The sequence below is a fragment of the Alligator mississippiensis genome, chromosome 3 (genome assembly GCF_030867095.1).
Source record: "Alligator mississippiensis isolate rAllMis1 chromosome 3, rAllMis1, whole genome shotgun sequence".
NCBI lineage: Eukaryota > Metazoa > Chordata > Crocodylia > Alligatoridae > Alligator > Alligator mississippiensis.
In genome coordinates, this window is record NC_081826.1 from 85,024,926 (window position 1) to 85,052,712 (window position 27,787).

General features: G+C 47.1%; 1 protein-coding gene across 3 annotated transcripts in view; it reads right to left on the reverse strand.

Moving 5' to 3' along the window:
• Positions 1-21,135, reverse strand: part of TAF4B (TATA-box binding protein associated factor 4b) — a 106,618-nt gene extending 85,483 nt beyond the window's left edge. For 2 of the 3 annotated variants that reach the window (XM_059724155.1, XM_059724157.1), the window contains exon 1: positions 20,479-21,135. In XM_059724155.1, coding sequence (XP_059580138.1) covers positions 20,479-20,815 — 337 coding nt within the window. In that variant the 5' untranslated portion in view covers positions 20,816-21,135. The remainder of the gene's footprint in view (positions 1-20,478) is intronic. The other variant, XM_019487024.2, reaches the window with a different exon arrangement.
• Between the last annotated feature and the right edge of the window lie 6,652 nt (positions 21,136-27,787).

Below are 27,787 nucleotides of genomic sequence, written 5' to 3' on the forward strand. Positions count from 1 at the left end.
AAAACAGTCTCCAGTGCAGTTCTAAGGAACAGAAAACACTGTCCTAGAGGCTTTTAAAAGTTTTGTTTTCTCCTCTGTGAATACACACACACACACACACACACACACACACACTTACTTGGGTACACCAAGCAATGAAGGCCATAGGTTACCGGTGCCATCTTACTCCAAAGGCTGACAAGCGGTTATTTTTATAAACAAATCTGAGCACCAATTTCTCCTTCTTTGAAAGTCCCTCTCCCCCCATGTTTAACTGCAAGAGTGCTTATTGCCCAAATTTGAAGAAAAAAAAAAAAAACCCAAAAAACCCCCCAAGAAATACCAGCCAAATTGTATTATGCAAACATTTTCAAAATGTATACCTATATGTATATTTTAATAAATGTGGGTATTCCCTGACCTATTTAAGAGGTGTACTTTCAACCTCTCCAAATTGTATAAAAATTGCCAAAACACCACCACCACAACTCTAAAAATCTGTAACAAGTCTGCTTTTACATCCCACTTCATAGCTACCCACGCTTAAAAAAAAAAAAAATAGTGCCAAAAACAGTCCATTCCATCTCCAAGCCACTTATAGCCACCACCAGCCTTTCCAGTTCAACCTAAGAGGAATTACTGCCAGTTAACCCTAAACAGCAAAGCCAATTAAATCCCTTAAACTTTGAGAAGTTAGGTCTCAAGTATAGCACAACCCATAAAACAAAAAAAAGTGTCCGTCTCTCTCGAAAGATGGACAAATTCCAGAAGTCATTTTACATTGGATCATGACACTAGTGTTCCCCAATAGCACCATCTACTGGAAATATGAAATATTAAGTGTTTTTCTGTATAATATTAAAATTAAGAGTTTGTTTACACATAGACACTCAGGAAAGTTAAAATAAATGAAAGAGTAAAATATAACACCCCCCCCCGGTGGATGCTCATTCAAGAGTACAGGGTGTTTGCTTACTACAGCCAACTGAAGCCACATTTAGGGTAGTAAGTGCTCTCTGTAGCATTTCTGCCTATGCACAGATGCTAAAGTTGCCATTTTCCCTAAAGCATTCTGCTTTTGGCAGCACAGCAGTGCCGCTCAACCACTGGCATATAAAACTAAAGACTTCTTGCACAACAGGCAGGTCTCTGAGAGTCCCCCAATAAACAATGGTGTATACTACATCGTAGTTTTACAAACCACCTTTCATAGACAAGCCTACAAACTTCACTTCATAAATCTACCGGATACTAGGGCAGTGCAAAACAGCACTGTTTCAACTTCCATTTTGCCATTTCGAAGGGATAGCGTTTTGTTTCGCTGTTTCAAAGCACTGTTCTGTTTTGTCAAAACTGTTCGATGTTTCGCCCATAGGTTATAATGGAGAATCACAAAAATGCCTAGAACTTTGTCATTTCTTGCCCCATTCAAGTGAAACCAGCAGGGATGGTAGCCCCTTCTAAGGGCATGAAGCCTGACAAGTTTCAAGGAGGTAGGTACAGGGGTTTTTGTGAAACTGCACCTCAAACTGTTCAAAGCAAAATTAGTATCATTTGCCAGCAGTGACAGTATGCTGTCATCCCACTCAGAGATCTGGGGACCCACTCCTCCTGGGAGGAGTCTGGCACAGCCCCGCAGCCCTCCCGGGGGGCGCAGGCCACTGGACCAGTGTGTGGGACAACAGCAGGCTGCTGTTGCCAGCTGGAGCCAGCACCAGCAGTGGGTTCTTCCCGGCACTTGGCACAGGCTGCGCCAGGCAGACTTTGGTGCTGGCACCAGCCCCAGCTGGCAGCAGCAGGATGGTGTCATCTGCATGCTTCACAGCTAGTGAGAGCAGAGCTCTAAAAAAAAAAAAAGCCCCGCACTCACTGGCTCTGGCAGCAGTGATTGGGGCCTCTGGGCACTTGTGGCAGAGGTCCCTGCACAGTGCGGGGGTGCCCCCCCCGGCACCCGCACAGCAGCTGCTCCATCAAAACAGGTGCAGCGTACCTTGGCAAGGCACTGTGTGCTGTCCCAGAGCTGGAGCAGATCTACTCGTCAGCCAGAGCTTCAGGTTTGATTCCCAAGCACTCTGATCATCCCCCCAGCTTTTCCCAGGGAGCTGTGGTCCCTGGATCTGCATGTAGGGTTTCAGCAGGCAGCTGCTGCTGGCTGGGGACAATAGCCCAGACCCACCGCCATCTGCAGCTGGCTGCGGAAGCCTACTGTCATCCCGCATCATCTAGGAGCCCACGCCCCCTGGGAAGAGCTGGGAGAAGCAAGCAGAGAGGTGGAGAATTGAACCAGGAACTCAAGGAATGTTCAGAGACCTAAACGTTCTCCTAGCCCTGGCTTGATGCCCCCAGCTCTTCCTGGGGGGCGCAGGCCTCTGGATATGCGCCCCAGGTTCCAGCAGGCTGCTACTGCAGGCTGGGGCCAGCAGCAGCAGCACCAGTCTTCCTAGAGCGCAGCCCAGGCTGTGCTGAGTGACTGCTGCTGGCCCCACATAACCTCTCTACATTTTACCAGCTACATTCCATCACCAGGTCAACATTCCCCCACCACTGCAGCAAGAAACCTTTTATGCCTGCCCCACCCACCCCCCAAATGTGAAGCTCCTCCATATGGAAAAAGCCCCATTTGCAATATTTCCCTTTTGTACTTTTTCTTCCTTCCTCTCTTTTTCTTTTATTATATTATTATTATTATTATTTTTATACAAGGTGTACTTGTAGTGAAAATAGAATTTGTGTAACGCAGTAGCTAGTCTGGATAAGCATGTTAACGAGAAGCAATTAATACCTACAAAATCAGAGACCAAGGATAGGAAAGAATCGATAAAGAGCTAGGAACTCTGTGAAACTTTACTGTTAGAGGTACAGAAGCCCTGGTTTGAACTAAATCAATGCTGGAAAACAGACCCTTGGGGCTGAAATACCCCCTGATCAACCACTTCCAGAGCTCTATTCATCACGGCAGTGAATCAAAATTTATCAACGGACTCCTGAGACTGCACGTACCTGCAGACGTGACCCCCGGGGCTAACAGATGCCATCCAGCAACTACCAAGAAGGATGTCCCTTGAGGCCAATGACCTCCGGATTGGGTAAGCCTGAGAATTGGGGAGTCACCAAAGTCTGCCAGAGAGGGATAAAAGGCAGCAAAGAATGACCCCCCACCACCACCACCAATAGTACCCTCTTTGACCTAACCCGTCTGTCCAGCCAGAAGGATGAGCCGGCGACTCCCTCCTGAAGCAACATCACACTGAAAGAAGCCTCAACTGGCCATCGACGGCAGACTCCAGTGCTTGGGGATAGGTATATCTTGATACCAGTGCTTAGTGTTCATAGCTAGCTAGCGTATGTGCGTGTGGAGATCAGCACCAAGGTTTATGGTTTGACTTTTGCATCCGTCCAATAAATTAGAATTTTATGATGATCCTATGAGTTGGTCCTTTGTAGCCAACACCTCCACCTATTGTCTCCAGTGGCCTCTGATCCTCACTACCATGCGTTTGCGTTTCACAGACCTGCATTTTGCATATTGGCTTCTATTCCATCCAGAATACAAAAAAACAGCAGACTCTCCCTATGCCTGAAGAAGGGTGTTTGTGCCCCAAACCTTGCAAAGAAATTGTTTTTCAGCTATTTAGTTGATCTAATAAAAAGATATCACATTTACCCAAAGAATTTTGTCTACTATAAGGTAAAGACACTTAGCAGTACAGCACAGGATACCAGAACTTCCCTATAGAACTGCACGTGCTCCTCTGTGCCTTTCCACAATCTTTGCACATTTATTTTCAACATTCTGATAGTTTCTCCTTTGTATGCCATATCCGTTTCAGGAAAATGGGGCTGCTGACCACAGCTGATGCACTCACACATCTTCATTACATATTTGGTGCCCAACATATATGTATTTGTAGAACTTCAACCACCACATGATCATGGTGACTACAGTAAAAGGAGACAATTGAGGCGGCATGCTGAAGAGCAGGTGGGGTGGGCATTCACCAATAGCTGCACATACTGGAGCAGCATTTCTGGGTTCATGTGAGAATTTAGTAGCAGAATTAGATCCTAATGCAAGTCTAATATAAATAGGCAAGCAACTTAAAAACTTTCCAATGCAGCATGCCACATTCCTGTATGTCAAGGCTGGCACAGAACTAGTTCACAGGCCTGATGAACAGCATGGGGCCAGCAACACCAGCTAGACTGGAACCATGGATTCCTCCCTCTGCATGCTGGATCCAGTGCCCATTTCAAAGCTGGTGTGGGACATGAGCTGCACACAGTGCCTGTTCCAGCTGGTCCAAGATAGGTGATGATGTGCAGCATGGGTCCCATAGCAGGCACAACATGCAGTGCAGATCCCAGGCCCTATGCACAGGGGTGGTCTGACGCCTACAGTTCATGGCATGAGGATCAACTTTTGACCCAGAGCCAGCACCAGGGGACAAATGATATGGCTCTGCAGGCTGGATCCAGCCTTCAGATCGTCTTTACATCCCTGCTGTAACCGATTGCTGAGCTCTCCACAGCCTTCCAGCACTGGGGCAAAATGACAGTGAAGATGTGGGCAATACGATGCTGGAAACTTTAGTTTGTAATTTCTTGGTGAGTACTGTGGTGATGGAAGATCTACAGCAGAAGCAACTATCCAGATAATTAAGGCTATCAAGTACTTCCTCCTGTACAGAACAGATTGTAGGGGGATGTACAAGAATAGAACTACATATCCATCTTCCCACAGGTTTGGAGGTACCATCTTAGTGGCTTTGGGAGTATGTTTTCCTTCGAACACACAAGTTGGGCATTGTTACATTTAAGAGTGGAAAAGCTAGCAAAACTCTAAAGATTTCCCTATAGAGATCTTCAAACAGTAAATCAAGTCAAACTTGCTCTGGGGCAGTTCAGCAGCTCCCATTATAATAAGTATACAGAGGCACTTTTCAATGTCTCTGGGTTATGAGGATCAGGTAAGGGAACTGCCAATCATCCTGGATAGTGAGTGCAGGAACAGTGCAATACATTTGGCTAAGCTTGCGTCAACAATTCTGATGAGCAGCGAAAGGTAGGCAGAAGCTCAGGGAAGGAAGCCACCAGCTTTTTCAGATGTGGTACTGGAAGGTACCTTTTTGTCACAGCAAAAAACAAGGTGCCCCTTCCTAGAAGTGTGCAAAAGGTTAAAAACAAAACAAAAAACACCTGCTTGGAAGTTTTATTGGAATTGTGCTAGACAGTAAAAATGGCTATTCATACCATGATCTACCAGAAACTGGAAGCCACTAAAAACCTCCATGGCGCTGCATTTTGATGTTTTAATTATATGCTTGTTTACACTTACATGCATATGTATATATGTTATACATTTATAACCCAAATGATGAGCTACTGATTATGTGCAAGCATTAGTTCTCTCAGGTGTCTGTTCCAGATTATTTTTGTTTGCACTGCACTGATTCAGGTCACCAGAAACTGTGTGCCCCCACCCTGAAAAGCATGCACTAGGAATGCGTGTTGTGTATGCACTGGGAAATGCTCATCTTTTAAGATGAACACCAGGTCATACTCAAAATAAGGCAACTACTTCAAGAAGCAGTTAATTCATGCTCTGTACATGTGACTGGGTGCCATTTTGAGAAGGAGCAGAAGGAAAGAAATGTGAAGTGCACCACCCACCTGAGCTCCCTTCCTCTTCTTAGTGGGGCTCACCTTAGCTGCATTCAGCAGGATGCAAGAGATCCTAGCTTCCTGCAAGGTCAGCTTCCTCGGCAGACTGAATAGCTTGCAGTGGTCTGGGATTCCTTTTGCCAAATGTCATGTGGTGCCTGTTCATACGGTGCATGTGTACCCCTGCCCAATATTACATCTAGTTCTGTATGACAGTGGGCAGGCACAGGTTTTCTGCTCATTTCCTGTGCCTTCTCATAATATCACCATTTCCTCCTCTTCCCCAAAAAAGATACTGCTCCTCACTGTTGAGCCTCTTAGGGGCCTTTTGTGATGCCTGAACACACCTGTGAATGCCTGCTGTGGACTTCCACTGATTCTCTCCGTCTTCACAGGAAGAAGACACCCAGGACCTTTCTTCATACATCTGGGACAGACAGCTGGCCTGTACTTGAAAGCTGCAGCACTTGGTCCCATGCCTCTACTCGTGAGGCAAGTGAAAAGGCACTTGTAAGATAAACCCTGTAAAGTGAAGCCTTTTCAATGTTAGGGAGGAGTGGAATGATGAAAACATGAGCTTCAGGCTCCTATGACTAGAGTAGTGACTTCCAAGGGAACAGGGGCAGCACAGGATTGTTGCAGGGAGACTACCACCAAATGCAGTGCATACACAAGTACTGTACCAGCAGTATTCCCCTGGTAAAACAGGTAAACTAATCTGGGAATGCGATTTAACTTGATCAGAATGAATGCAGCGTTCTGGCCAGGACAGCTCAAAACCGAGTCTGGACATACACAAGTATCTCCCAAAATAAGGGAAATTAATACACATTTGGAGTGTAGACTGCACTATTTCCCAATAAGAGCACTCATGTGGGACTTAAATGCACTTCAACTCATATCTTGAGTTAATTCACCTTGATTTAGGATACATAGAGGCATTCAGGGAACTTCTCACATTTAAGCTTGCACTGCCAAGTTAAAATCACTATTTGGATTTCATGATTTAACAAGTGAGGCTTTAAACCTTTTACTTGCCACAGAAGCCTACGGACCAATACTAACAAAATGAAAATAAAAGCAGTCCTCTACAAAATAAAGTGCTTTCCATTCATAGTTCCAACAATAAAATACAAATTAGATTAAGCTGAACTGGACCCAACTGACTTAACAGCAGGAATTACAGTAATGCTTTCACAGACAGATAACTTAAAATTTATTCCAGTAGGAAAAACATTTTTGTTTTAGATGTTTGTTGCCAACCTTGTTAAAGTTTACTTTAAGAAGTGATTGAAATAGGGAATAAGGCAAAGGGGCTACATACTTTTTGCTAAGATTTTTAAAGAAGTTTCCAGGGTCTGAACCAGTAAATCTGTGCGTCTAGACCAGGGACAGGCAAAAATACAGCCCACGGGCCAGAGTCAACCCACCAGCCTGTGGGGCCCCTCCATAAGTGCTGGCTTTGGGCTGCTCCTCTGCAAGCCAGTGCCTCCATACAGGAGGTACAGCTGTTTGTTAAGCAACCAACCCCTACCCCAGCCTGGCCTGACCCATCCCCAGACCCAAGCTAGGGGGTGCTGCAGACAAGATGCCGCTGCCTGGCAGAGGCTTTTGCCTGGCCACCCCATGGCTGCTCCCAGGCTCCCTGCCTGCAAGCAGGCAAACTCAAGTAAGGGCCGCATCGGGCCAGGCCGTGGACTCCCACAGGGGGGGTAGGGGGCTGGGAGTGTGGGAGCCTAGTGCTATGGGGCTGGGTCGGCCCCACACACTACAGGAGCTGCAACCTATGGGGCCAGGTAGGATTGGCCCTGCACACTGCTATAATGTTTGGCCAGGGATTCGAGTGGAAGTGCTACTGGGCTAGGTGGGACTGGCCCCACACGATGCCACCATATGCACAGCTCCTACCCAAGTCCCTGGCTGCATTATGGGGCTGGGCGTGCCTGGTCCCACATACTGCTGCCACCTGAGGTCAGGGACTAGGGTGGGAGTGCAGGGAGCTGTGCGCTATGGGGCTGGGTGGTGCTGGCCCTGCTTGCTGCCACCACATACAGATCCAGGGACTCCAAGGAGCCCTCCCCCCCAAATACACATCCACATCCCAGCCATATACCCCACCCCCACCCCACAGCCCCCACACCCCCTTACTCTTGTATACTGGGGGAGGGGGAGGGTAAGATTATTTTGAGTTATTATACAATCACTTCTAGATACACCAGGGGTGGGCAAAAAGTGGCCTGCCATGCCTTTCTATCCAGCCTGCAGGGCCCCCCAAAAAAAAAAAAAAAAAAAAATTATTTAGGAAGTTAAATATTTATCTGCCCCTGGCTCCTTGTCATGAGGCCCTCAATGGCTTGCCAAGAAAGTCAGTAAGTGGCCCTCTGCCCGAAATAATTGCCCTCCCCGATATATTTTTGTCCTATTTGTATGTTTGCATAGCGTATATTTTTAAAATAAAATTAAAATAAGTTATAGCAGATGTTTGATTTTCACTGGTTTCAAGATAGCACCACCCTCCCTCCCAAAAAGAGTACAGCAAAAGCTCTGTTATCCAGCACCCCCTGGGAATGGGGGATGCCGGTTAATCAAATATGCCAGTTAATCAAATAAACTGTGTCAGTGTGCCGGTGCACTATGCGTCCGCATCAGTGTGCCGGGGGACAGAGCGGGGACCCCCACACGCAGGCCGCTTCGCCCCGGGCTGCGGTCCACAAGGAAGAATCACAGCAAGCGGGACTTGGCTTGCAGCAGTGATGAAGTACTAGATGACATGGTTTTGGTGTACTTCTGGGGAGAAAAGAGGGACTTCTGGTGGCAACAGTCAGGGGTTAGGGACAACACTTCTAATCCCAAGATGGCAACCAGGGGCAGGGTACCTACCATGAGGCGGGGCTACTCTTGCAGCCCTCAACAGCTCACCAAAACTTGTTAAGGAACCCTCCAGCCAAAAAAATTGCCCATTTCTGGTCTAGAAAGAATATTTGTACTTTTAATCATTCAAGTCACCCCACTTTCCCTTAACAAAATCCAAGTTTTGCATCATGTTTGTCTCCTACATTAGACTCAAAGCAGCAGGGAATATTAGAAATACTTAGCTAAAGTAAGAAGTGATGTTTGATAACACAGGTTGTATGAGGAATTTCTAAAATATTTATCTTGATTTAAAACTGGGCAGAAGCATGGGCTGAAGTGTTTAGCCTACCCAGAAAGCATTAAGATCAAATACCAAATTAAAATGTAAACAGTCTTTTCGGCCTTAATTCCTCAAGCTTGGGGGGGGGGGGGGGGGAAAGAGAAAAAGCTAGATCTGTCTGGGTTTTTTAAAATCCTGCAAATGAAAAACACTCGGATAGTAAGCATACAGAAAGATGGTGTGGCTGGGTTTAGATAGATGTACATCAATATACAAGGATCTCCGGGAACATTTAAGAAGAAAAACCTCAAATCAGAGCCTGGAGTGTTGAAGCGATGTTGTAATGTGATGGCCCAGGAAGAGGCACGGGTTTTTGTGGGCAATGACTTTTATTGGACTAACTGCACGGCTGGGAAACTTCAGTGAGCTTTCAAAGACTTGACGACCAGACCATAAGAAACCCCAGACCTCCTGGTCCTGGCTTTCAAACAACACCCTATCCTTGCCTAACTCATCACCAGGGATCCTGGTTTTCTCTGATAAAAAAAAACCAAGCAAACACTCTGACAAAAACCTCAAAAATCCATTATTAAAATTAAAAGTCCCCTGCAGCCCTGCCGGTGCCCCTCACTCGCCCCCCCAATGACCTGCCAGCCCTGATGGTGCCCTTTATTTGCCCCCAGAGCCCTCCCAACCCTGCTGGTGCCTCTCACTGCCCCCACAACAGCCTCCTACCCTACTCCTGCCTCTTGCCCCCACCCACAGCCCCTGCTGGAGGGAGCCCCCAGCTGCCAGGGCTATGGAGTGAGGGACCCAAGTCTACAGCTCCCTGCCACCAACAGCAGGCAGCTGCAGCAGAAGCAGCATGGAGCCAGATTCCCCACTGCTCTGCCTGCTTGGGTGGGGGCGGGGTCAGCTCCCCCCAGCTGTGACCCACAACCTGCCACCGGGGCCCCCAGCCCTCTGTAAGCCCCACTAACCTCAGGCTCCAGGAGCGAGAAGTGAGGCTGAGCTGAGCAGAGCTGTGGCTGACAGAGCCTCAGGTCCTGCCCTTCCCCTTCTCTCTCCAGGCAGGGCTGGGAGTTTCCTGCCCCGATTGAGCTCCAGCCCACAAGAGCTGTTTGCACATGCAGAGCTCTCTGCAAAAGCAGGGAAATCCGTGGTTTTCTCCATTTTTCTGTGGAGAAAATAAAACCAGGATCCCTGCTCATCACCAAAAGAAAAATTCCCTCTGACCAAACATCAAGTGGGATTTACCCTTGCCTTTTCGTAGGCGATATCTTTTTTTCCCCTCAGACCTGCAAAATGCACAGTATTCAAAAGCTTGTCCAAGTCTATCCCAACCATGGAATAATTAAAAAAAAAAAAAGTCAGGCATAGCTAGAGCTAAAAGCAGCCTGCAAGGCTGTAAAATCAGAGAAGAGACAGGAGTGGATAACGGACAAGAACATATCAGAAGAAAAGATGTCTTAGTCATCCACTAATCAAGCGTATTAAGAAAAGGGAGAGGGCTGTTAAATGCCTATGGAGTAAAGAGAGAGTAACAGGAATTAGGCAGGTTTTGAGCCATGAAGTCAATGTCTGTGTTCAGCCCCCAGTTCTTAGGACATTTATACACATGCTTTGGGGGGGGGGGGAGTGAGGGGCTCCAGTTAGAATGGCTGAGAGCTACTCTAAAATTAAAGCTCCCAGAGTATCGTGCATCAGTGCCCCATGCTGAAAACGTGCTCCCACCACCATTTAACTAAAGCTAAATCAAATGAGCTTTAGTTAAAGCGCCCTCACTGCCATTTTTTGGTGCAGGGACACTGACACCTGTGATGCTGCAGTGCGCTGCAGCACGGTAATTACCATGCTCCAGCAGACTCTATTAATCAAGTTTGTTCCGATACACTGCAATAACACCACATTGGAGCAGCCTCAACGTACATGTATACATGCCCTTAGTGTCCAACAAGCTTATAAAAGTTTGTTTTCAGGCTAACCTTTTGAAAGTGTTTTGCAATTTTTCTTTTACCATGAGGATAGTGAGGTCAGAAAGTGGGCGAGTGTTCTGTGAAAATATTATCCTATGTGTGTTTGTGTCTGTCCATAATTCCCACCCCACCCCCTGTGATCCTCCACCTCCAGGAGTCTGGCACAGCCCTCCCAGGGGGCATGGGCTCCCAGATCTGCGTGTGGGATGACAGCAGGCTGCTGGCTAAGGTTAGTACTGGGTTCTTCCCAGCGCTCAGTGCAGGCTGTGCCAGACAGACATGGGTGCTGGTGCTGGCCCTAGCTGCCAGTGGCAGCATGCTGTTATCCTGCACACAGATGTTGGGGCCCACAACCTCCAGGAACAGTCCAGCACAGCCCTGCAGCCCTCCCGGGGGGGGGGGGGGGGGGGGGGGGGGGGGGGCACGGCACAGGTCCCCAGTTTTGTGTGCAAAACAACAGCAGACTGTCGCTCCCGGCAAGCGATAAGAGTTTTGCTTGTCAGCAGTTTGAGGTGCAGTTTCACAAGAACCCCTGCATCCATATCCTTGAAACTTGGCAGGCTTCATGCAGGGCTACCATCCCTGCAATTTTCATCCAAATCAGGCAAGAAATGACAAAGTTATAGGCATTTTCATAATTCCCCCTTATAGCCTATTCTGCTGCAGAGCTTAGTTTCATGCAGACTAATAGGGGGTGCATGTGTAGATGCTGAGACTTTTAGTGAGCAGTTAGTCAACTGTGCAGTAAATGTCTTGGGTAGGCACACTTGGTAAGTACCTACCTTTTCTTCAGGTGTAAAACATTAGCATCAGTTTTCCCCATATGGATGTATAAAAATCATTGGTTCTGCTAGATATGCAGTATAGGAAAACAGACTTCCACTTTTCTTGGAAAGCTATAGCTATCTTCATTATGTTGCTAGCTGGATTTTTTATTTACACCCATCACATTTTGCAGAAGTATTACCATACCTTATGAAAACTGTAACTGTCCAAATTCTAAGCAATGCTAATTTAGTATGGCATAGTTTTATTCATCACCAATGTAACAGCTTCACATAAATATAAGTATGGGCTGAGCCAAACATTTTAGTACATCTTAATTATTTAAAAGCCCCTAAGAACAATGTACTTGGTATTATAGTTCCAGCCCAGAACTACTGCATTTAATCCAATACAAAATAACTGCTCTTAAAGTTTTGCTTCAAAATTAGAGGCACACAAGCTAGTATGGGGTTCAAGCCAAACTTAAATTTCCACCTGGATCCAAGTTGCATCTGACAAAGGTCAGGACATCCATTCCAGGTATAGTTCTACAGCCAAGCCTTTGCACAGTTTTGTCAGCACTCACATCCCCCCTCTTTGCTTTAAGATAGCTTTGATTGGTTTGCTGGCTAGGAAACTAAAAACTCATGTAACAGGGTCTAAACAATTAAATCACTTGGAAGTGACTGAAGAAAAAATTCATTCAAGTTCAAGAATCCAGGTTACCAGCTGAGGAAGTCTGGTTCTTGGGCTGCAGTTACATTTCTATTGACTAAACTGGCTGCTGTTAACCAAGGTTGCCATGTGCTTCCCTTCAGAAGAAGGTCTGTTCCATGAAGCATACAATTTGCAAGCCACATCTCACTCCATTCTGCTTTATACTGCCAGTATTTGTTTATGCCAACTAAGTGCTTTAGAAAGGAAGTCACCTATTTGGCACACGAAGCTTAAAAACAGCATACAGCTAATGCAAATACACTATACAAATGCTTTCTGTCCCCATAACAATCTTGGATAGTGCTGTTTTTTTGTCAGAAGGTCTCGTCACAATAAAGCAAATAAGTTTTAGAAGTGGTCAGAGAACAGGAATTTTTGTACCTCTAATTCCCTACTCCAGAGGTGAAGAACAGAGGCATTTAGAAGATAGATAATTTCATCCAAGACTTAATCAGAACAAAAAACATATATTAAGGCCAGTCCAGTAGAAGCAGAGAACAATTTTTGAGCCTTGACTGAGTCTGTCAGAAGTTGATTATATTAACTACTTAAATACCAAGCTTGACAAAGGGGAAAATAACTACCATAAATTATTCTGGAATAGCTTCTTTTAGAGACATTGATTTATGTTGTTTCCATATGTGGACCTACCATGGAATGACTTGTTCTGGTCTATTTCCCTAGGCGGACAAACCCAGACTTGCCTATATATCAGCACACATATACCAACTCCTGAGTTTGCTTAGGCTAGGTTCACAAGGGGCCTCATAAAGCAAAACAATGAACAGCCTAAGCAAGCAGTATGTCAGGACAAGATTTTGTAGTCAGAGGCTGATGCTATACTTGAACAGGATACATGAGGAAACTGCTTGGCACCAAAGAGGTTACGGAGATGGGGATGGACAGTATTGTTAAGCTGCATTTTTTTGGGTGTTTACAGACATTAAACAAAACTGCGCTTTACTGAAAGAAGCAGCATGTTAGCTTGACCCAGCTCTGCAGTGTCTGTATAAATCAGGCACTTCAGTGGGGCTTTTTGGCACTTTTATCTAAAACTGATTCAATCAGCTATTAGATATAAGCACCAAAAAAGCCCCATTAAAGCACCTGATCTATGCAGACATTAGGTGAGCTGGGTCCAACTAACATGCTGCCTCTTTTGGGCATGCACTGCGCTGGGCACAGGATCATGCAAAGTTTAAAGTAAAGCACCAGGTGGGGGTTTTTTTTCCCCCATTTTGATTTTAACATCTGTAAGCAGCCTTCGTGTCATTTGCCATGGTATCACTTAAGAAGTAAAGCCACGCATAAGAAGCCATGACACAAAATACTTACGTTTCAAAAACCAAACCATACCTTTAATTGTATTCAAGAAGTAACTTATCATCCATATAGTCTGAAGAATCAGGTGCAATTATAACAGATTATCCAAGAAAAGTTTCACTGAAGTAGCAGCTGGCATTTTGTACAAGCTGAAGCTTGAGTGGATTTAAGGTGCCATGCCAAGTAGAACACAATGCAATAACCCATCTGTTACTTCCAGACTGGAAAGTTTTCCTGTATGCCAGTACACCTGGCCAAGTGTAGTTTAGGTGGCGGAAAGGAGGAAGAAGAGAACCTGCCTCTCGTTACATCCATAAGCAGCCCATGAACCAACATAACTCCCATCAAGTTTAAAGCTTGTGTCAAAGTTCAGTAAAGTGTTAGCTGGGTGATCAAAATGCAAATCTACCACTTCTGACTAGGGTAGTCAAAGGAGATGGAAGCATGTACCTAGAGGATACTATTATTTCTATTATTATAACTCTGTTGGATAAAATTTGCCCCATTTATTGAAGAAGACTCTCCACACCACTTCCATACCCGCCCCCACTCCAACTCCAAGGATGCACCAATGATTATTTCCCTGGTATCTTAATGGGAAAAGTTTAAAAACAGCTTCTCATGGACTTGAGGTAGGTGAAAGAAATTTACTGCTTGGATATCCTTTGGAACAGTGGGGCCACATAAGAAGAGAGCTTACACGAAGAAGGAATTCTTTCCATGAAGTTGATTTCAGGAAAATATTGCATGTTATTCTAGTCAAAGCATACAGGTAGACTCCTGAATAAATCCTGTTGTTCAGACTTCTGTGAAGTGTATTAATCTAGTCTCATTATTAAGAGAGAAATATTTTGATATATTAATTGTGGCAACTATAAGAACTTACGAATTGCTATAGTAGGTCAGACCAAAGGTCCACCTAACTCAGAGCCCCTTCTGACAGTAACAAGTAGCAGACACTTTAAACTGGGGGTGGGGAATCGAAGATGCAGCCTATGCGGCCAGATCTGGCCTGCAGAGCCATTTCACCTGTGTCATAGGGTTCCTGGAGGGTCTAGGAATTCATGGATGGGGCCCACCACTGAATTCCCAAGTCCAGAGCCCCACTGGGGACAGACATAAGAAGCAAGGGACAAGCAACAACTGTGACAGCCCAGGGAAGAAGGAGCCCTATGGTCCAGTCAAGCTTGACATCCCAGCTTTAAAGGAAAGTTACCAAAAACAGGGCACATGTAGTGTGAGCCATGCCCCATCATACCAGTCCGGTCATGAGCAGTAGATCACATCCGTATCCTTTATATACAAGAACAAAAATCACAGTGTACCATAATGCACACAGAAGATTATATAGGGGAGAGAGACTTCATTACCACAGATGAAACAGAAGTTTAGCCTTTCCCCATTTCCTCCAAATTTCAGCATTCCTATTGTTCTGACCACAAAAAAGTTAGGAAGATTCAACAAAAAGGTAGCTTTTGGGGGGAAAAAAGCCCTTTATTTCACATCAAGAAACAAATTAAGAAAGGTAGACAGGAACAGTACAACCCTCTTTTATAGGATTTAAAAAAAAAAAAAAAAAAAAAAGCCTCTACACCAAAGCCCCACGAAAAACAATACAAAAGAAATTAAATTACTTCCTTTCACTTTAGAAAGTACTTTTCCAAGCATCAACACCATGCTCCATATTATATTAGGAGGGCCTAGAACAGGGGTAGGCAATGTTTTTCGGCGCGAGTGCCAAACAACTCCAAGGTAGGCATTGTGGAAGGTGTCGGAGTGCCAGCAAGGCAGAAAAACAAAATGAGGGCAAGGGGTAGATGGCAGGATGCCCTGCTTGTGCCCCTTGCCCCCCACCCAAAGCCCCTGCTCCCCAGCCTAGGCTCTGTGGCCATCAGCAACTACCCCAGCTCAGGGTAGCTGCTGGAGCCCAGGCTGCTCCCAGCAGGGTTTGCAGCGTCCCAGCTGCCTGCTGGGAGCAGCCCGGGCTCCTGGCTGACAGCAACTACCCAGAACTGTGCTGGGCTCCGGAGCCCTGGCATCAGCTCCATGCTGGCAGCAACTACACACACACCTAGGGGCAGGCTGTGCTGTCCCGCTGTCTGCTCCGAGGTACATGTGCAGTCACTGCCAGTATGGAGCTGATGCCAGGGCTGTGGAGCCCGGCGTAGCCGTTTGCAGCCTACCCGCTGCTTGCTGTGACTACCCAGAGCCCAGGCTGGCTAAGAACAGCTACACCGGGCTCCAAAGCCCAATCACCAGCTCTGTGCCAGGAGCGGGGGAGAGACCGGGGCTGTGCTGCCTCAGGCCCCTCCCCCACTGCCTGCTCTGAGGCACACCTGCATGGTACAGAGCTAATGCTGGGGCTCTGGAGCCCAGCACAGCTGTTTGCAGCCTCCTGGCTGTAGCCAGGCCTGGCTCTGGGTAGCTGGTGCCAGCTGGGAGCCTAGGCTGCTCCCAGCAGGCAGCTGGGACACTGCAAGCCCTGCTGGGAGCAGCCCGGGCTCTGTCGCTGGCAGCAGCTACCCAGAGCTGGGGCTGGCTGTGGCGTGCCAAGCAAAATTGCCTCACGTGCCATGCTCGGGGGTTGCCCCAGCCTAGAAGTACAGCTCATTCAAAAAAAAAAAAAAAAAAAAAAAAAAAAAAGCTTACAATCTTGAGACAATGAGTAGGATAGATGGGGAGATCCAGAGGAATGTATTGACCTAAAGGTTGAGGGAGGTAAGGGGGATACCAAAGAAAACAACCGACCAACACCACCAAGTAGTATTTGTGTTAATTCCTTCTGTCTCACAGCTACTTAGGTGCTGCGTACATGACCAGAACGCATAGGGCAAGAAGAGAAATACCATTAACCTTTTTCAATAGGTTTCAGTGACTAGCCTGGACAGACCTTGGGTGGCAGCAAACTCACCTGCAGCAGACGAAACAGTATTTTGACAAACGGACTCTACTACAGAGAAACTGACAAGGATTCGATCAGCTTAGTCATTCTATGTGCATCAAGGGCAAAAAAGCAGGTCACACACACGATAGGCTTTACCCATTTTGGATGCATTTCCTTCAAGAACTTGGCTGTTCACACATCTGCTTGGCATCACTGAGCCAACGGTGTTAGAGACCCTACCAGGCCACTGCCACCATTTTAAAGCATCATCTAACTCTGCTCCTTAGCTGACAGGAGGTGGCCCAACATTTGCTAACTTCACTAATACCAATGAAGTGATAAGCATTTGAGATTCCCTACCATAGAGGCAGAAGAGGAGGTATAATAAATAGCCTTGAGGAAAGTGCCCCCCCAAAGGAAAAACAGATACATAGCATGTGCACTGATGCAGTTTACATCAGTGCAGTTTTACCTCATTTTTCACTAGAGTAATTCAACATCAGATTTAATGAAAATTATATCAATACAGACAGGTGAACTCTACATTTAAGTAAATAAACATGGGTGCAGAGATTGCTTACACTGGCATAAAAGCCTCATGCGTCCAGGACCCAAGGAAGAGACTGTACTGACAGGGGCAATCTGGAAACAACTGAAAATAGCAAATGTGTCTTTAAGACCTTTATGGTGCAAGTTAGAAGTCACCAACAAAACCATGGCTGCTTATAAATCCCTTCTAGCCCAAAGAAATGTCTAATCCCAAACTCTTGAGGTCTCTATAGTGATAGTGAGTTCCAGGATATAAAGAGAGAGTGGATAAGAAGTCCTCTATAACCTTAAGAATAAAATCAGGACTCACAAGAGTAACTCAGCAGTTTCCTGCCTTTACTGGCCAAACAGAAAATAACACTGCATAAGTAACATGCTAGGGCAGCATCAGATTTGCTCTCCCTGACCAACTCAATTTTAATTCTTTTTTTCCCTGTAGTCACAGGCAATGTCCAAAGGCTCCAAAGGTTATGTAGTGCCTGCAAGGTATTCAGGGGCTGCCACTAAAGACACATATTCGACATTCAGAAAAAGGAGCACAACTAACTAGCTTATTCCATGTTTTGTATGCCCCAATTTATCACCATTTGTGTCTCCCAGCTCAACTGGAAGTCCCAATCTTTCTTCATATTTTTTTTTTGGCAATCATTTTTTTGTATGCCTCCGAATCCCTCTTACTTCTGACATATGCTTTTTGGGACAAGGACACTAAAGCTAAATACAAGTATGTCACATACAGACATAAGAGAATGAAATGAGACTTTTGTTTCACTATCACTGCACAATGACCTGTCCACAGCAGCACCCAGATCCTTCTCCCAGAAATTAGCCTATTTCTCAGTTAATCTACAACCCCAAAGCACACCTGTAGCATATGTTGCGTCTTCCAATACAAACTGACTCGACAACAGTCAATACTGGAGTTATCTGCCATCATGCTGCCCATTCACCCATTTTTTTTTAGATTGCTCTGAAATGACAAAACTTTTTAAAAATTCAGACTAAACTCATTCTCTCATGTGCAAATATTACTGCTTGTTGGTAACCACCCTTTCTGCATATTTGATTAAAATTAAAAATGGCCTATGCAAGCACTTGTGCGCCCCATCGTGTTCTCCAAGCACCTAAGCCATTAATGATTTAACTCTAGACAAATTTGTAAAGTAGTTTTCTGTAACCTTATTTTACAGAAAACCTTAGAGAAGTGCCTTGCCCAAGGTACTATACAAATCTTGTGGTATATCTGGGTGCATCTGCATGTGCAATTAAGGAGGAGAAAAACTCCGGCACAGTTCACACAGGAGTCAACTGCTCCCAGCGCCGCATCTACCCCAGGGGCAGGCAATTATTTCAGGCGGAGGGCCACTTACTGAATTTTGGCAAACCATCAAAGGCCACATGACAGGCAGCCAGGGGCAGATAACTATTAATTTTGTAAATTTTTTTTAGGGGCCCCACGGACCAGATAGAATGGCCTGGCAGGCCCCATGTGGCCCACAGGCCGCATTTTGCCCACACCTGATCTTCACATACGCTCAGGACTGCAGCACTTTGACCTGGATCAGAGCAGCCCCAGGTTGGCAGGGAGCCTTGGGGGAGAGGGGGCATGGGTCAGCTTGAGCTCCAGGTGACAGCAGGTCTGGCTGGGGCACAAGGCAGCCCCTGCACTGCAGCAGCCTCGTGCCCCAACCAGTCCGTCACCATCTACACATGCATTTCAGCACATGCAAGCACTCCATTGTAAGAGTACTGTCCTTGACAGTACTATCTTATGGCGGAGTTCATGTATTGCATCCTAATACCGGCACACATGTAAATGGTGATGCTTTACTGCTGAGCTTATTAGTCTACCCCACAATAAAGCGCATGTGTAGGTGCACCCTGATACCCAGTTCAGTACCTTAACCTTGAGGTTCTTTTTTCCTCAATCTATGAAGGAGATTCAATATTCAGCTTATAAACAAGTTTATAATTTACTCTTACTTTATTTCAGTTATCGTGGTCCCTTGGCTGACTTTTGTCCATAATGGTACTTTCCCTCCCCAAAAGACTATTGATTTAAAAAACAAAAAAAACCCAAAAGTTTGACTTAGCCTGAACCCACAGGTAAACTAATGTCTCCCTATGCTTGAAGAACATTTGAGTTTAGAAAGGCACAATTTGTTGAAAATGGAAATCTGATGTGTCCCTATTTTCAAAAGAAGACCCCAAAAAACCCCCAAATACACTAAGCAGGGGAGTATAGTAATAATTATTTTTAGTATGTGTTTAATTAGTTTCCTTGGCACTGAAGTACAGCTTGCTAGTCACCAGTGCCAAGAACCACCATCCCACCCCACCCTCTGCATCTTTCAGGAAGCATATTTGCTACTCTCCAAATCCCTGCTGTACCAGCAGATTTAAAGAGGACACTTTTTCTGCTGACAACTCTAGCCACATACTTATGAACTCTTCCTCCTTATGAACTTCCACATGCATACCACCCAGTCCTAGTGACTTTTTCCTCTTTAGATTTATTGATTTGTTTCAGCACCGGACACCTCATCCCTGCCAATACCTCATTTTTATTACCTGAAAAACCTAGCAAAAACAAAATGAAGCACATAAAGAATTTTTATATTATCACTAATAGCTAAGACGTTAGAGTGGTATTGCCCACACTTAGACATAGCCACGCTCAGGCTTGAAAATGCTACACACATTGCCCCAGCCTTTCATCAGTCTAAATGTTGCTACAGCCTATGACACTAAAGGGTCAGAAGCCAGCCCTTGCAAACTGGAATGCCAAGTCTTTGACTATCAGACTTGGTAGTTTGATTTCTATGGAGCCAAGTGTCTGAATCCCCTGAACCACCAGGATATATTGGATGTACCTGTTCCTAACCCTCCTACCACCAACCTTGAAAGGGCTGTGGAATCCCCTGAGGTCTTACCCAAGCAAGAAGCCTTCCAACTGTAATCAAGCAGCCCGAGAACCTCACTTGAAATTAAATCAGTGGTATAATCGTATTACTGCTCAGGGCAGTAGAATGTCACATGCATCCAGACCCGGATCTCTGAGGTCTGGAATGCAGCCTCCTAACTGGAAGGAAATTTTGACTCTGTCCCCCCGAGGAGAATGTCAAACTTGTGAGAGAAAGTCACACTCACAGTATTACTGCCCGTTCCTTTCACCTTGCCTTTGCAAGTCCAGTAGCTAGGCCTTCAAAGCAACATCCTTTTTCTGAAGAAAGTTAAGAGCAGAGAAGGCAGGGGGGGGATGGGGGAGGCTGCAAATTTGGGAACTATCCACACTCCAGAGAAAGCTAAGGGCATCATTAACTACAGCAAAGTTTCCTGGCAGCCAGGAGACCCTGGAGCTCCAGGCGCAGGAAAGCAGTTCGGCGGGACCACCAGCCATGGAAGGTGCCTAGGGTGCAAAGCGAAGGGTCCCGAGCGGTGCCTTGGCACTGCCGCCTCCCCGCACCCCCACGAGAGCGCGGGAGACTCACCTGGTGGGATCTGAAAGTTGGCGGGGAGCTGGATGGTGGTGGTCTGCGGGGCTTTGGGCGCCACGACCTGTGCGGCGGGTGGCTTGGGGCCGGCGGCGGGCGGCTGGGTGGCCGGCACGGCGGCCACCAGCGCGCCCGCGGGCGCCGGCACCAGGCGGGGCTGCGGGGAAGCGGCGGGCACGGCGCTGCCGGGAACCGGGGCGGCCGCGCCGCTCGGGGCCCCCGCCGGGCCGCCCAGGGGAGCCGTGCCAGGGGCGGGCTGCGAGCACGGCCCCCCGCTCGCGGCGGCCGCCGGCTCCGGGGCGCCCGCGGGCATGACCCGCACCGTGGTGCTCATGGAGGAGGAGGAGAGAGGCGGCGCGGCGGGCAGCGCTGCAGCTGCCAAACCACATGGGCATCCATGCCCTGCCGGCTCCGCGGCAGCACACACGTGGGGCCGACCCGGCCCGGCCTCCAGTCAGCAGCGGGCGGGCGTCATGCTCCGGCTCCGGCTCCGGCTCCGGCGGCGCCCTGCCCTGCCCTGCCCTGCCCTGCCCTGCCCTGCCCTGCCCTGCCCGAGCCGGCTGCGTGCCTACCCCCAGCGCCGGCGGCGTGAGGCTGCCCCTGCCATGTTTATGTGGCCACGCGGCCCCCGGGCGCACGCGCTGAGGCTCACGGGCCGCGGCCGGGCTTTCCCGGGGCTCTCTGCCTTCCCATTGGCTGCGCCAACAATCCGGGGAGGGCGGTGCTTTGTGGCGTCACAGAGGGCTGCGTTCCACGTGCCCCCTCCAGCCTCAAGCTGGGGCAGGGAGGCTGGGCGCAGAGGGGAAGGGAGAGTTGGTGAAGCCTTATGCTTTTTCTGGAGTTGGGAGGCGGGTTGTAGGCCAAACCGCTGGGTTTCCAAGAGGAATGCAAAACTCTAAAAAACTCTTGGTTCTTTTATTAAACCAAGTGGAAAATATCAAGAAAATGATGCAAGCTTTCGGGCACACATGGCCTTCTTGAGGCTGAGGGGAAATCCAAGATAGTAAAAGTCCACTTAGGTAGAAAATAAATATCATTTGGCTTTCAAGGAACTCAACATTGGCTCAGATCAAGTCTAGGGAGCATCTTAAGTCCCAGATGTAAGTCTGGGAGTCTGGAGTATCTGGGGGCACCTGAATCCCAAGACCTGCGGGGCTTGGGCCTGCACCTAGGATGCCTGCCAATGGGTTTGGGAGCATGTAAAGTCTCAGGGTGAGAGCCGGGGGTGGAGGATGATCACTGGTTGTAGCAGCATACGTTGTATCTAGAACGATTGAGTTCTGCCTGCTCAACCATTACAGTTTTTGGAACGACTGAGTTCTGCTCAGTTGATATGATTTGGCTGATTTGACCTGGAACACAAAATATATTATTTTAAAAAAAAATCAATATTTATTTTTCTGACAAGGGCTCAGAAGCCAAGAGAAGCCTAGTCAGGCCTGTTCATTAAAAATGGTTACCAGCAGACTCTGTGTGCCTGAAAAAGGGTGTTTGTGCCCAATAGATTGCAAAGAACAATTTTTCCAACTATTTAGTTGGTCTAATGAAAGGTATCACATCTTCCCAAAGAACCTTGTCAGCCTGTGTCCTTAGGCCGACACAGCTGCAACCAACAACCTTAAAAATATTAATGAACCTTGGGGAAAGGGATCACCATTAAAACGTGCTCCTCTGGCAGGCTCTGGTAGAGCTAGGGTTAGCCCCGCAACAAGTTAACCATTGCTTGGCCAAGCTGCATCTGCTAGAGCCCACAAGGTATATGGGAATTGAGAAGATTCATTGTGTTCCAGGCCTGGGCTCTACACCTTCTTGCTTACTTCTGCCTGTTTTCAGAATCAAAATAAGTGTTCACAGTTACCGTTGTATTTCCTCTGCTGGATTATGCTTCTGATGCAGCACCTGGCCCCTAGCTCCTAAAACAGGGTTGGCAAGCTTACCTGGCCCCATAGGCCAGATCAATGGTGCCTGGCCTAATGCAGTGCATGTAACACTCATCTGACCAATCCAGGACACCAGCTCAGTTGGGTGCCATGGGCACCGCAGCCTGGGACCTGGCCCGAATGTGGCACAGAGCTGACTGATGCAACGTGGGTCAATGACACAACATCAAGGGCCATATTATGGGGCTCCATGGGCTGGATCTGTCCCATGGACTGTATGTTTGACACCACTGTCCTAAAAGAAACAGGTGATATTAGTAAAATTTAGCGACAAAAAAAGAGTAGTTGCAAAGATGTAACTAGTGTCCTGAGTCCAACTGCTGCAGCTTCCTTAGCCTGACAAAGGGTTTTTGAACCCGAAAGCTTGCTTAATAACTATTCTCCAACCATTTAGGTTGGTCTAATAAAAGATATCAAATTCACCCAAGGAACCTTGTCTGCCTGAGTCCAACATGAACTCTGTACCTATTCTGAACTTGATGCAGGATGGGAGTTAGAACTGGAATTTGGCCTGTGTTTGATGAGGCTGAGAAGGGAAAAAAAAGTTTGAAGTTATAGGAAAAAATAAAAACTTCTCTACCCTTGTAAATGGAGCATATTTCTTTTAAGTGAAAAACAAACAATGGATTTTTTACAAATAGTTTTCAAAGTGGAAGCATGATTTCTCAACCTCAATTTCTCCATCCTCTTTAATAGAAAGAAGGATACTATTATGAGGCATGTCCATAAAGTAGTAAAGATAAGTTCACAGATAAATTTCTGCAGCCTTAGAGCCTAATCCTGTGAACTTTTATGCACATACCTGTCTTTATACGCAAGCTCAGTGACACTGAATATACGTTTCATGTTAATCACAACTATCCTGGACAACGACCCGCACATCACGACGAGGGACATGCTCAGCTGGGATGGGCTTCACCTGTCCCCCAAAGGTAAGTGTGTGTTTTCTACTAGGTTGGCAGATCTCCTCCGGCGGGCTTTAAACTAGGCTCGTTGGGGGGAGGGGAGTACGAGGGCAGGGAAAGCTGTGGACCACCAAACCATGTGGCACCCACAAGGACAGCCCAGCCTAAAGAAGGAGGACATTGGAAACCTGAAAGCTATGGGGAGACCAGCACTACAGAACAGGTAAGAAACAAGAAGGTAAGAAACAATGGGCCCCTTGGGACTCGGAGCAGGGGAGCAGCAAAGGCACCAGTCGCAGGGCTCAAGTGCCTATATACTAATGCTAGGAGCATGGGGAACAAGCAGGATGAACTAGCGCTCCTGCTTGCACTAAACACCTATGACTTAGTGGGGCTAACAGAGACCTGGTGGGATTCATCCCATGACTGGGCGGTACATATTGAGGGCTATAGATTGTACAGAAAGGACAGGTCGGGGAAGAAAGGGGGGGGGGTGCACTTTATGTCAGTGAGCAATATATATCAACCCTCATCAAGACAGAATCCAAGGTTGAGGAAGTAGAAGGATTGTGGGTTAGGCTACATGGGGGGCAAGGAGAAAGGGATTTGGTGGTAGGGGTCTGCTACAGACCCCCACACCAAGGGGAAGAAATAGATGCGGGGCTCCTGAGGCAACTCTCGGAGACCATAAAAGCTAAAGAGGCGGTAGTCATGGGGGACCTAAACTACCCGGACATCTGCTGGGAGATGCAGACAGCAAGGTCCCATCGCTCACGCAGGTTTCTAACCTGTGTACAGGACCTCCACCTGACACAGGAGGTACACGGTCCCACTAGGGGGAATGCCATACTGGATCTGGTATTGGCAACAGGGGATGACATGATAGGGGACCTCCAGATCGGTAGCCATTTGGGAGACAGTGATCACCTAATAATAGAATTCAACATAAGACGTCAAGTGGGTAAGGTAACTAGTAGGGTGAAAGTGCTAGACTTTAGGAAAGCTGATCTCATTGCACTCAGGCGATTAGTCAAGGACGCACTGCAGAGTAGGAGTTTTGAAGGGATGGGAGCCCAAGAAGGGTGGCTGTGCCTTAAGGAAACGATCCTTCGGGCACAAAGCGAGACGATCCCCGAGCGAGGCAAAAAAGGGAAAGGGGCCAGGAGGCTTCCATGGCTGACCAGAGAAATCCAGGGCAGCCTAAGGGCCAAAAGGGGAGCACATAAAAAGTGGAAACAGGGTGAGATCACTAAAGATGAATATACCTCCTCTGCTCGTGCTTGTAGGGAGGCAGTTAGACGGGCCAAAGCTACCATGGAGCTGAGGATGGCAACCCAAATAAAAGACAACAAGAAATTGTTTTTTAGATATATTGGGAGTAAAAGGAAGGCCCAGGGAGGAATAGGACCGCTGCTAAATGGGCAGAAACAATTGGTGACAGATAGGGGGGACAAGGCTGAACTCCTCAACGAGTTCTTTGCCTCAGTGTTCCTAAGTGAGGGGCACGACAAGTCTCTCACTGGGGTTGTAGAGAGGCAGCAGCAAGGCGCCAGACTTCCATACGTAGATCCTGAGGTGGTGCAGAGGCACTTGGAAGAACTGGATGCCTTTAAGTCGGCAGGCCTGGATGAGCTCCATCCGAGGGTGCTGAAGGCACTGGCCGACATCATTGCAGAGCCACTGGCGGGAATATTCGAACGCTCGTGGCGCATGGGCCAAGTCCCGGAGGACTGGAAAAGGGCTAACGTGGTCCCCATTTTCAAAAAGGGGAGGAAGGAGGACCCGGGCAACTATAGGCCAGTCAGTCTCATCTCCATCCTTGGTAAAGTCTTTGAAAAAATTATCAAGGCTCACATTTGTGAGAGCCCGGCAGGGCAAATTATGCTGAGGGGAAACCAGCACGGGTTTGTGGCGGGCATATCGTGCCTGACCAATCTAGTCTCTTTCTATGACCAGGTTACGAAACGCCTGGACACAGGAGGAGGGGTGGATGTCGTATACTTAGACTTCAGGAAAGCCTTCGATACAGTATCCCACCCCATACTGGTGAACAAGTTAAGAGGCTGTGACTTGGATGACTACACAGTCCGGTGGGTGGCGAATTGGCTGGAGGGTCGCACCCAGAGAGTCGTGGTGGATGGGTCGGCTTCAACCTGGAAGGGTGTGGGCAGTGGGGTCCCGCAGGGCTCGGTCCTTGGACCGATACTCTTTAATGTCTTCATCAGTGACTTGGATGAGGGAGTCAAATGTACTCTGTCCAAGTTTGCAGATGACACAAAGCTATGGGGAGAAGTGGACACGCCGGAGGGCAGGGAACAGCTGCAGGCAGACCTGGATAGGTTGGACAAGTGGGCAGAAAACAACAGGATGCAGTTCAACAAGGAGAAATGCAAAGTGCTGCACCTAGGGAGGAAAAATGTCCAGCACACCTACAGCCTGGGGAATGACCTGCTGGGTGGCACAGAGGTGGAAAGGGATCTTGGAGTCCTAGTGGACTCCAAGATGAACATGAGCCGGCAGTGTGACGAAGCCATCAGAAAAGCCAATGGCACTTTATCGTGCATCAGCAGATGCATGACGAACAGGTCCAAGGAGGTGATACTTCCCCTCTATCGGGCGCTGGTCAGACCGCAGTTGGAGTACTGCGTGCAATTCTGGGCGCCACACTTCAAGAAGGATGCGGATAACCTGGAGAGGGTCCAGAGAAGGGCAACTTGTATAGTCAAGGGCCTGCAGACCAAGCCCTACGAGGAGAGACTAGAGAAACTGGACCTTTTCAGCCTCCTCAAGAGAAGGTTGAGAGGCGACCTTGTGGCTGCCTATAAGTTCATCACGGAGGCACAGAAGGGAATTGGTGAGGATTTATTCACCAAGGCGCCCCCGGGGGTTACAAGAAACAATGGCCCCAAGCTAGCAGAGAGCAGATTTAGATTGGACATTAGGAAAAACTTCTTCACAGTTCGAGTGGCCAAGGTCTGGAACAGGCTCCCAAGGGAGGTGGTGCTCTCCCCTACCCTGGGGGTCTTCAAGAGGAGGTTAGATGAGTATCTAGCTGGGGTCATCTAGACCCAGAACTCTTTCCTGCTTATGCAGGGGGTCAGACTCGATGATCTATTGAGGTCCCTTCCGACCCTAACATCTATGAATCTATGAATCAGTGATTCTAGAATCAATGCCTGCTGTACACAACAGAGAAAACTGATGGTAAGTGTAGTACATAATTACTGCAGAAAAGTGTTTTTCTTCTTTTATGGCAATCTTGGGTGCTTATTTTAACTATGCTAAGTACCACATTTTCAGAAGTGTGTTCAGTTTTCAGACAGAATCTCTTGTGTGTGAAAAGATGTTGAGGGCTCTTTTATTTAAACTCCACCCCCCAAAAAACCCAGAAAAATGCAAAGAATTAAAAGAGGATACAAAACCCATAAAGACACTACAACTAACCATTTGTCTGGCAAAGCCTCTATTAACATCAACAAAAAGCCTATTGCTTGTAAAATAAAGAAAATACAAAACATGAACTGAATGTGTAAGATGATGTGGTGCTGTTTTCCTTGTGTGGAGATAGCTCCTTAACCCAGCCACTACTAGATTTGCCAAGTTGCACTAGGATGAAATTTGAATAGTCCTTTCAGTTTTTCTATTCAGTGCCTTACTTAATTCACTCTACTGCCACATAGGAGGGCTATAACCAGCAGCAGAGGCACTGGTGGAGCTAATCACTCTAGAAGAGAACTCAACAGGTATATATACTGCAATTGAAAGTTTGAGTGAAGTATGTGTAAGCATAATCATCTAGTTTTCATTTAGCTAACACCAATAAAGCAGCAGCTGTATGGACTAACAATCCAAGTAGATACATGCGCTCCCCAGCTCACTTCAGCAGTCTGCACTACAGTTCATGTTGTAACATTTCTACTGACATTTCACTTTGTAAAGCTAGCAACAGTATGCCTACTCAAGTTAGATTCACATCTGCTACAGTGTAGACATACCCACAAAGACAGGGTAGATAAGAATAGAGTAGCAGACTCCATTAGAAAAGCTAGAAGACTAGAGGAGAAAATAGTGTAAAACATCCCACAAGCAGGGCAATCTGGGGTATTTTAGGAGGATTAAAAAGCAGTTTTCTTTCTTTCTCAGCAACCAGAAGAATAGTTATTAGACTCCTGATGATAACTGAAGGGAGAGGCAAAAGAATGAAAAAACATTGACCTTATGCTCTCCTCTTCCAGCAGTTTAGGGGAGAGCTGGATTTAGCTTGTCACACCTGCACATTGTGTCTCAGACTTGAGAATACTCAATTTTAATATCAGTTCTGGCTAAAATTAATCCTCTGACTACTAGCTGTTTGGTAAAATTTCCATCACCCATATGTGAATGAACAGAAGTGAAAGTGTAATGTTGAAAAGGCAGGTAGAAACAGTAAGGTGAAGCAGAGAGAAAAGAGTATGTGATAAG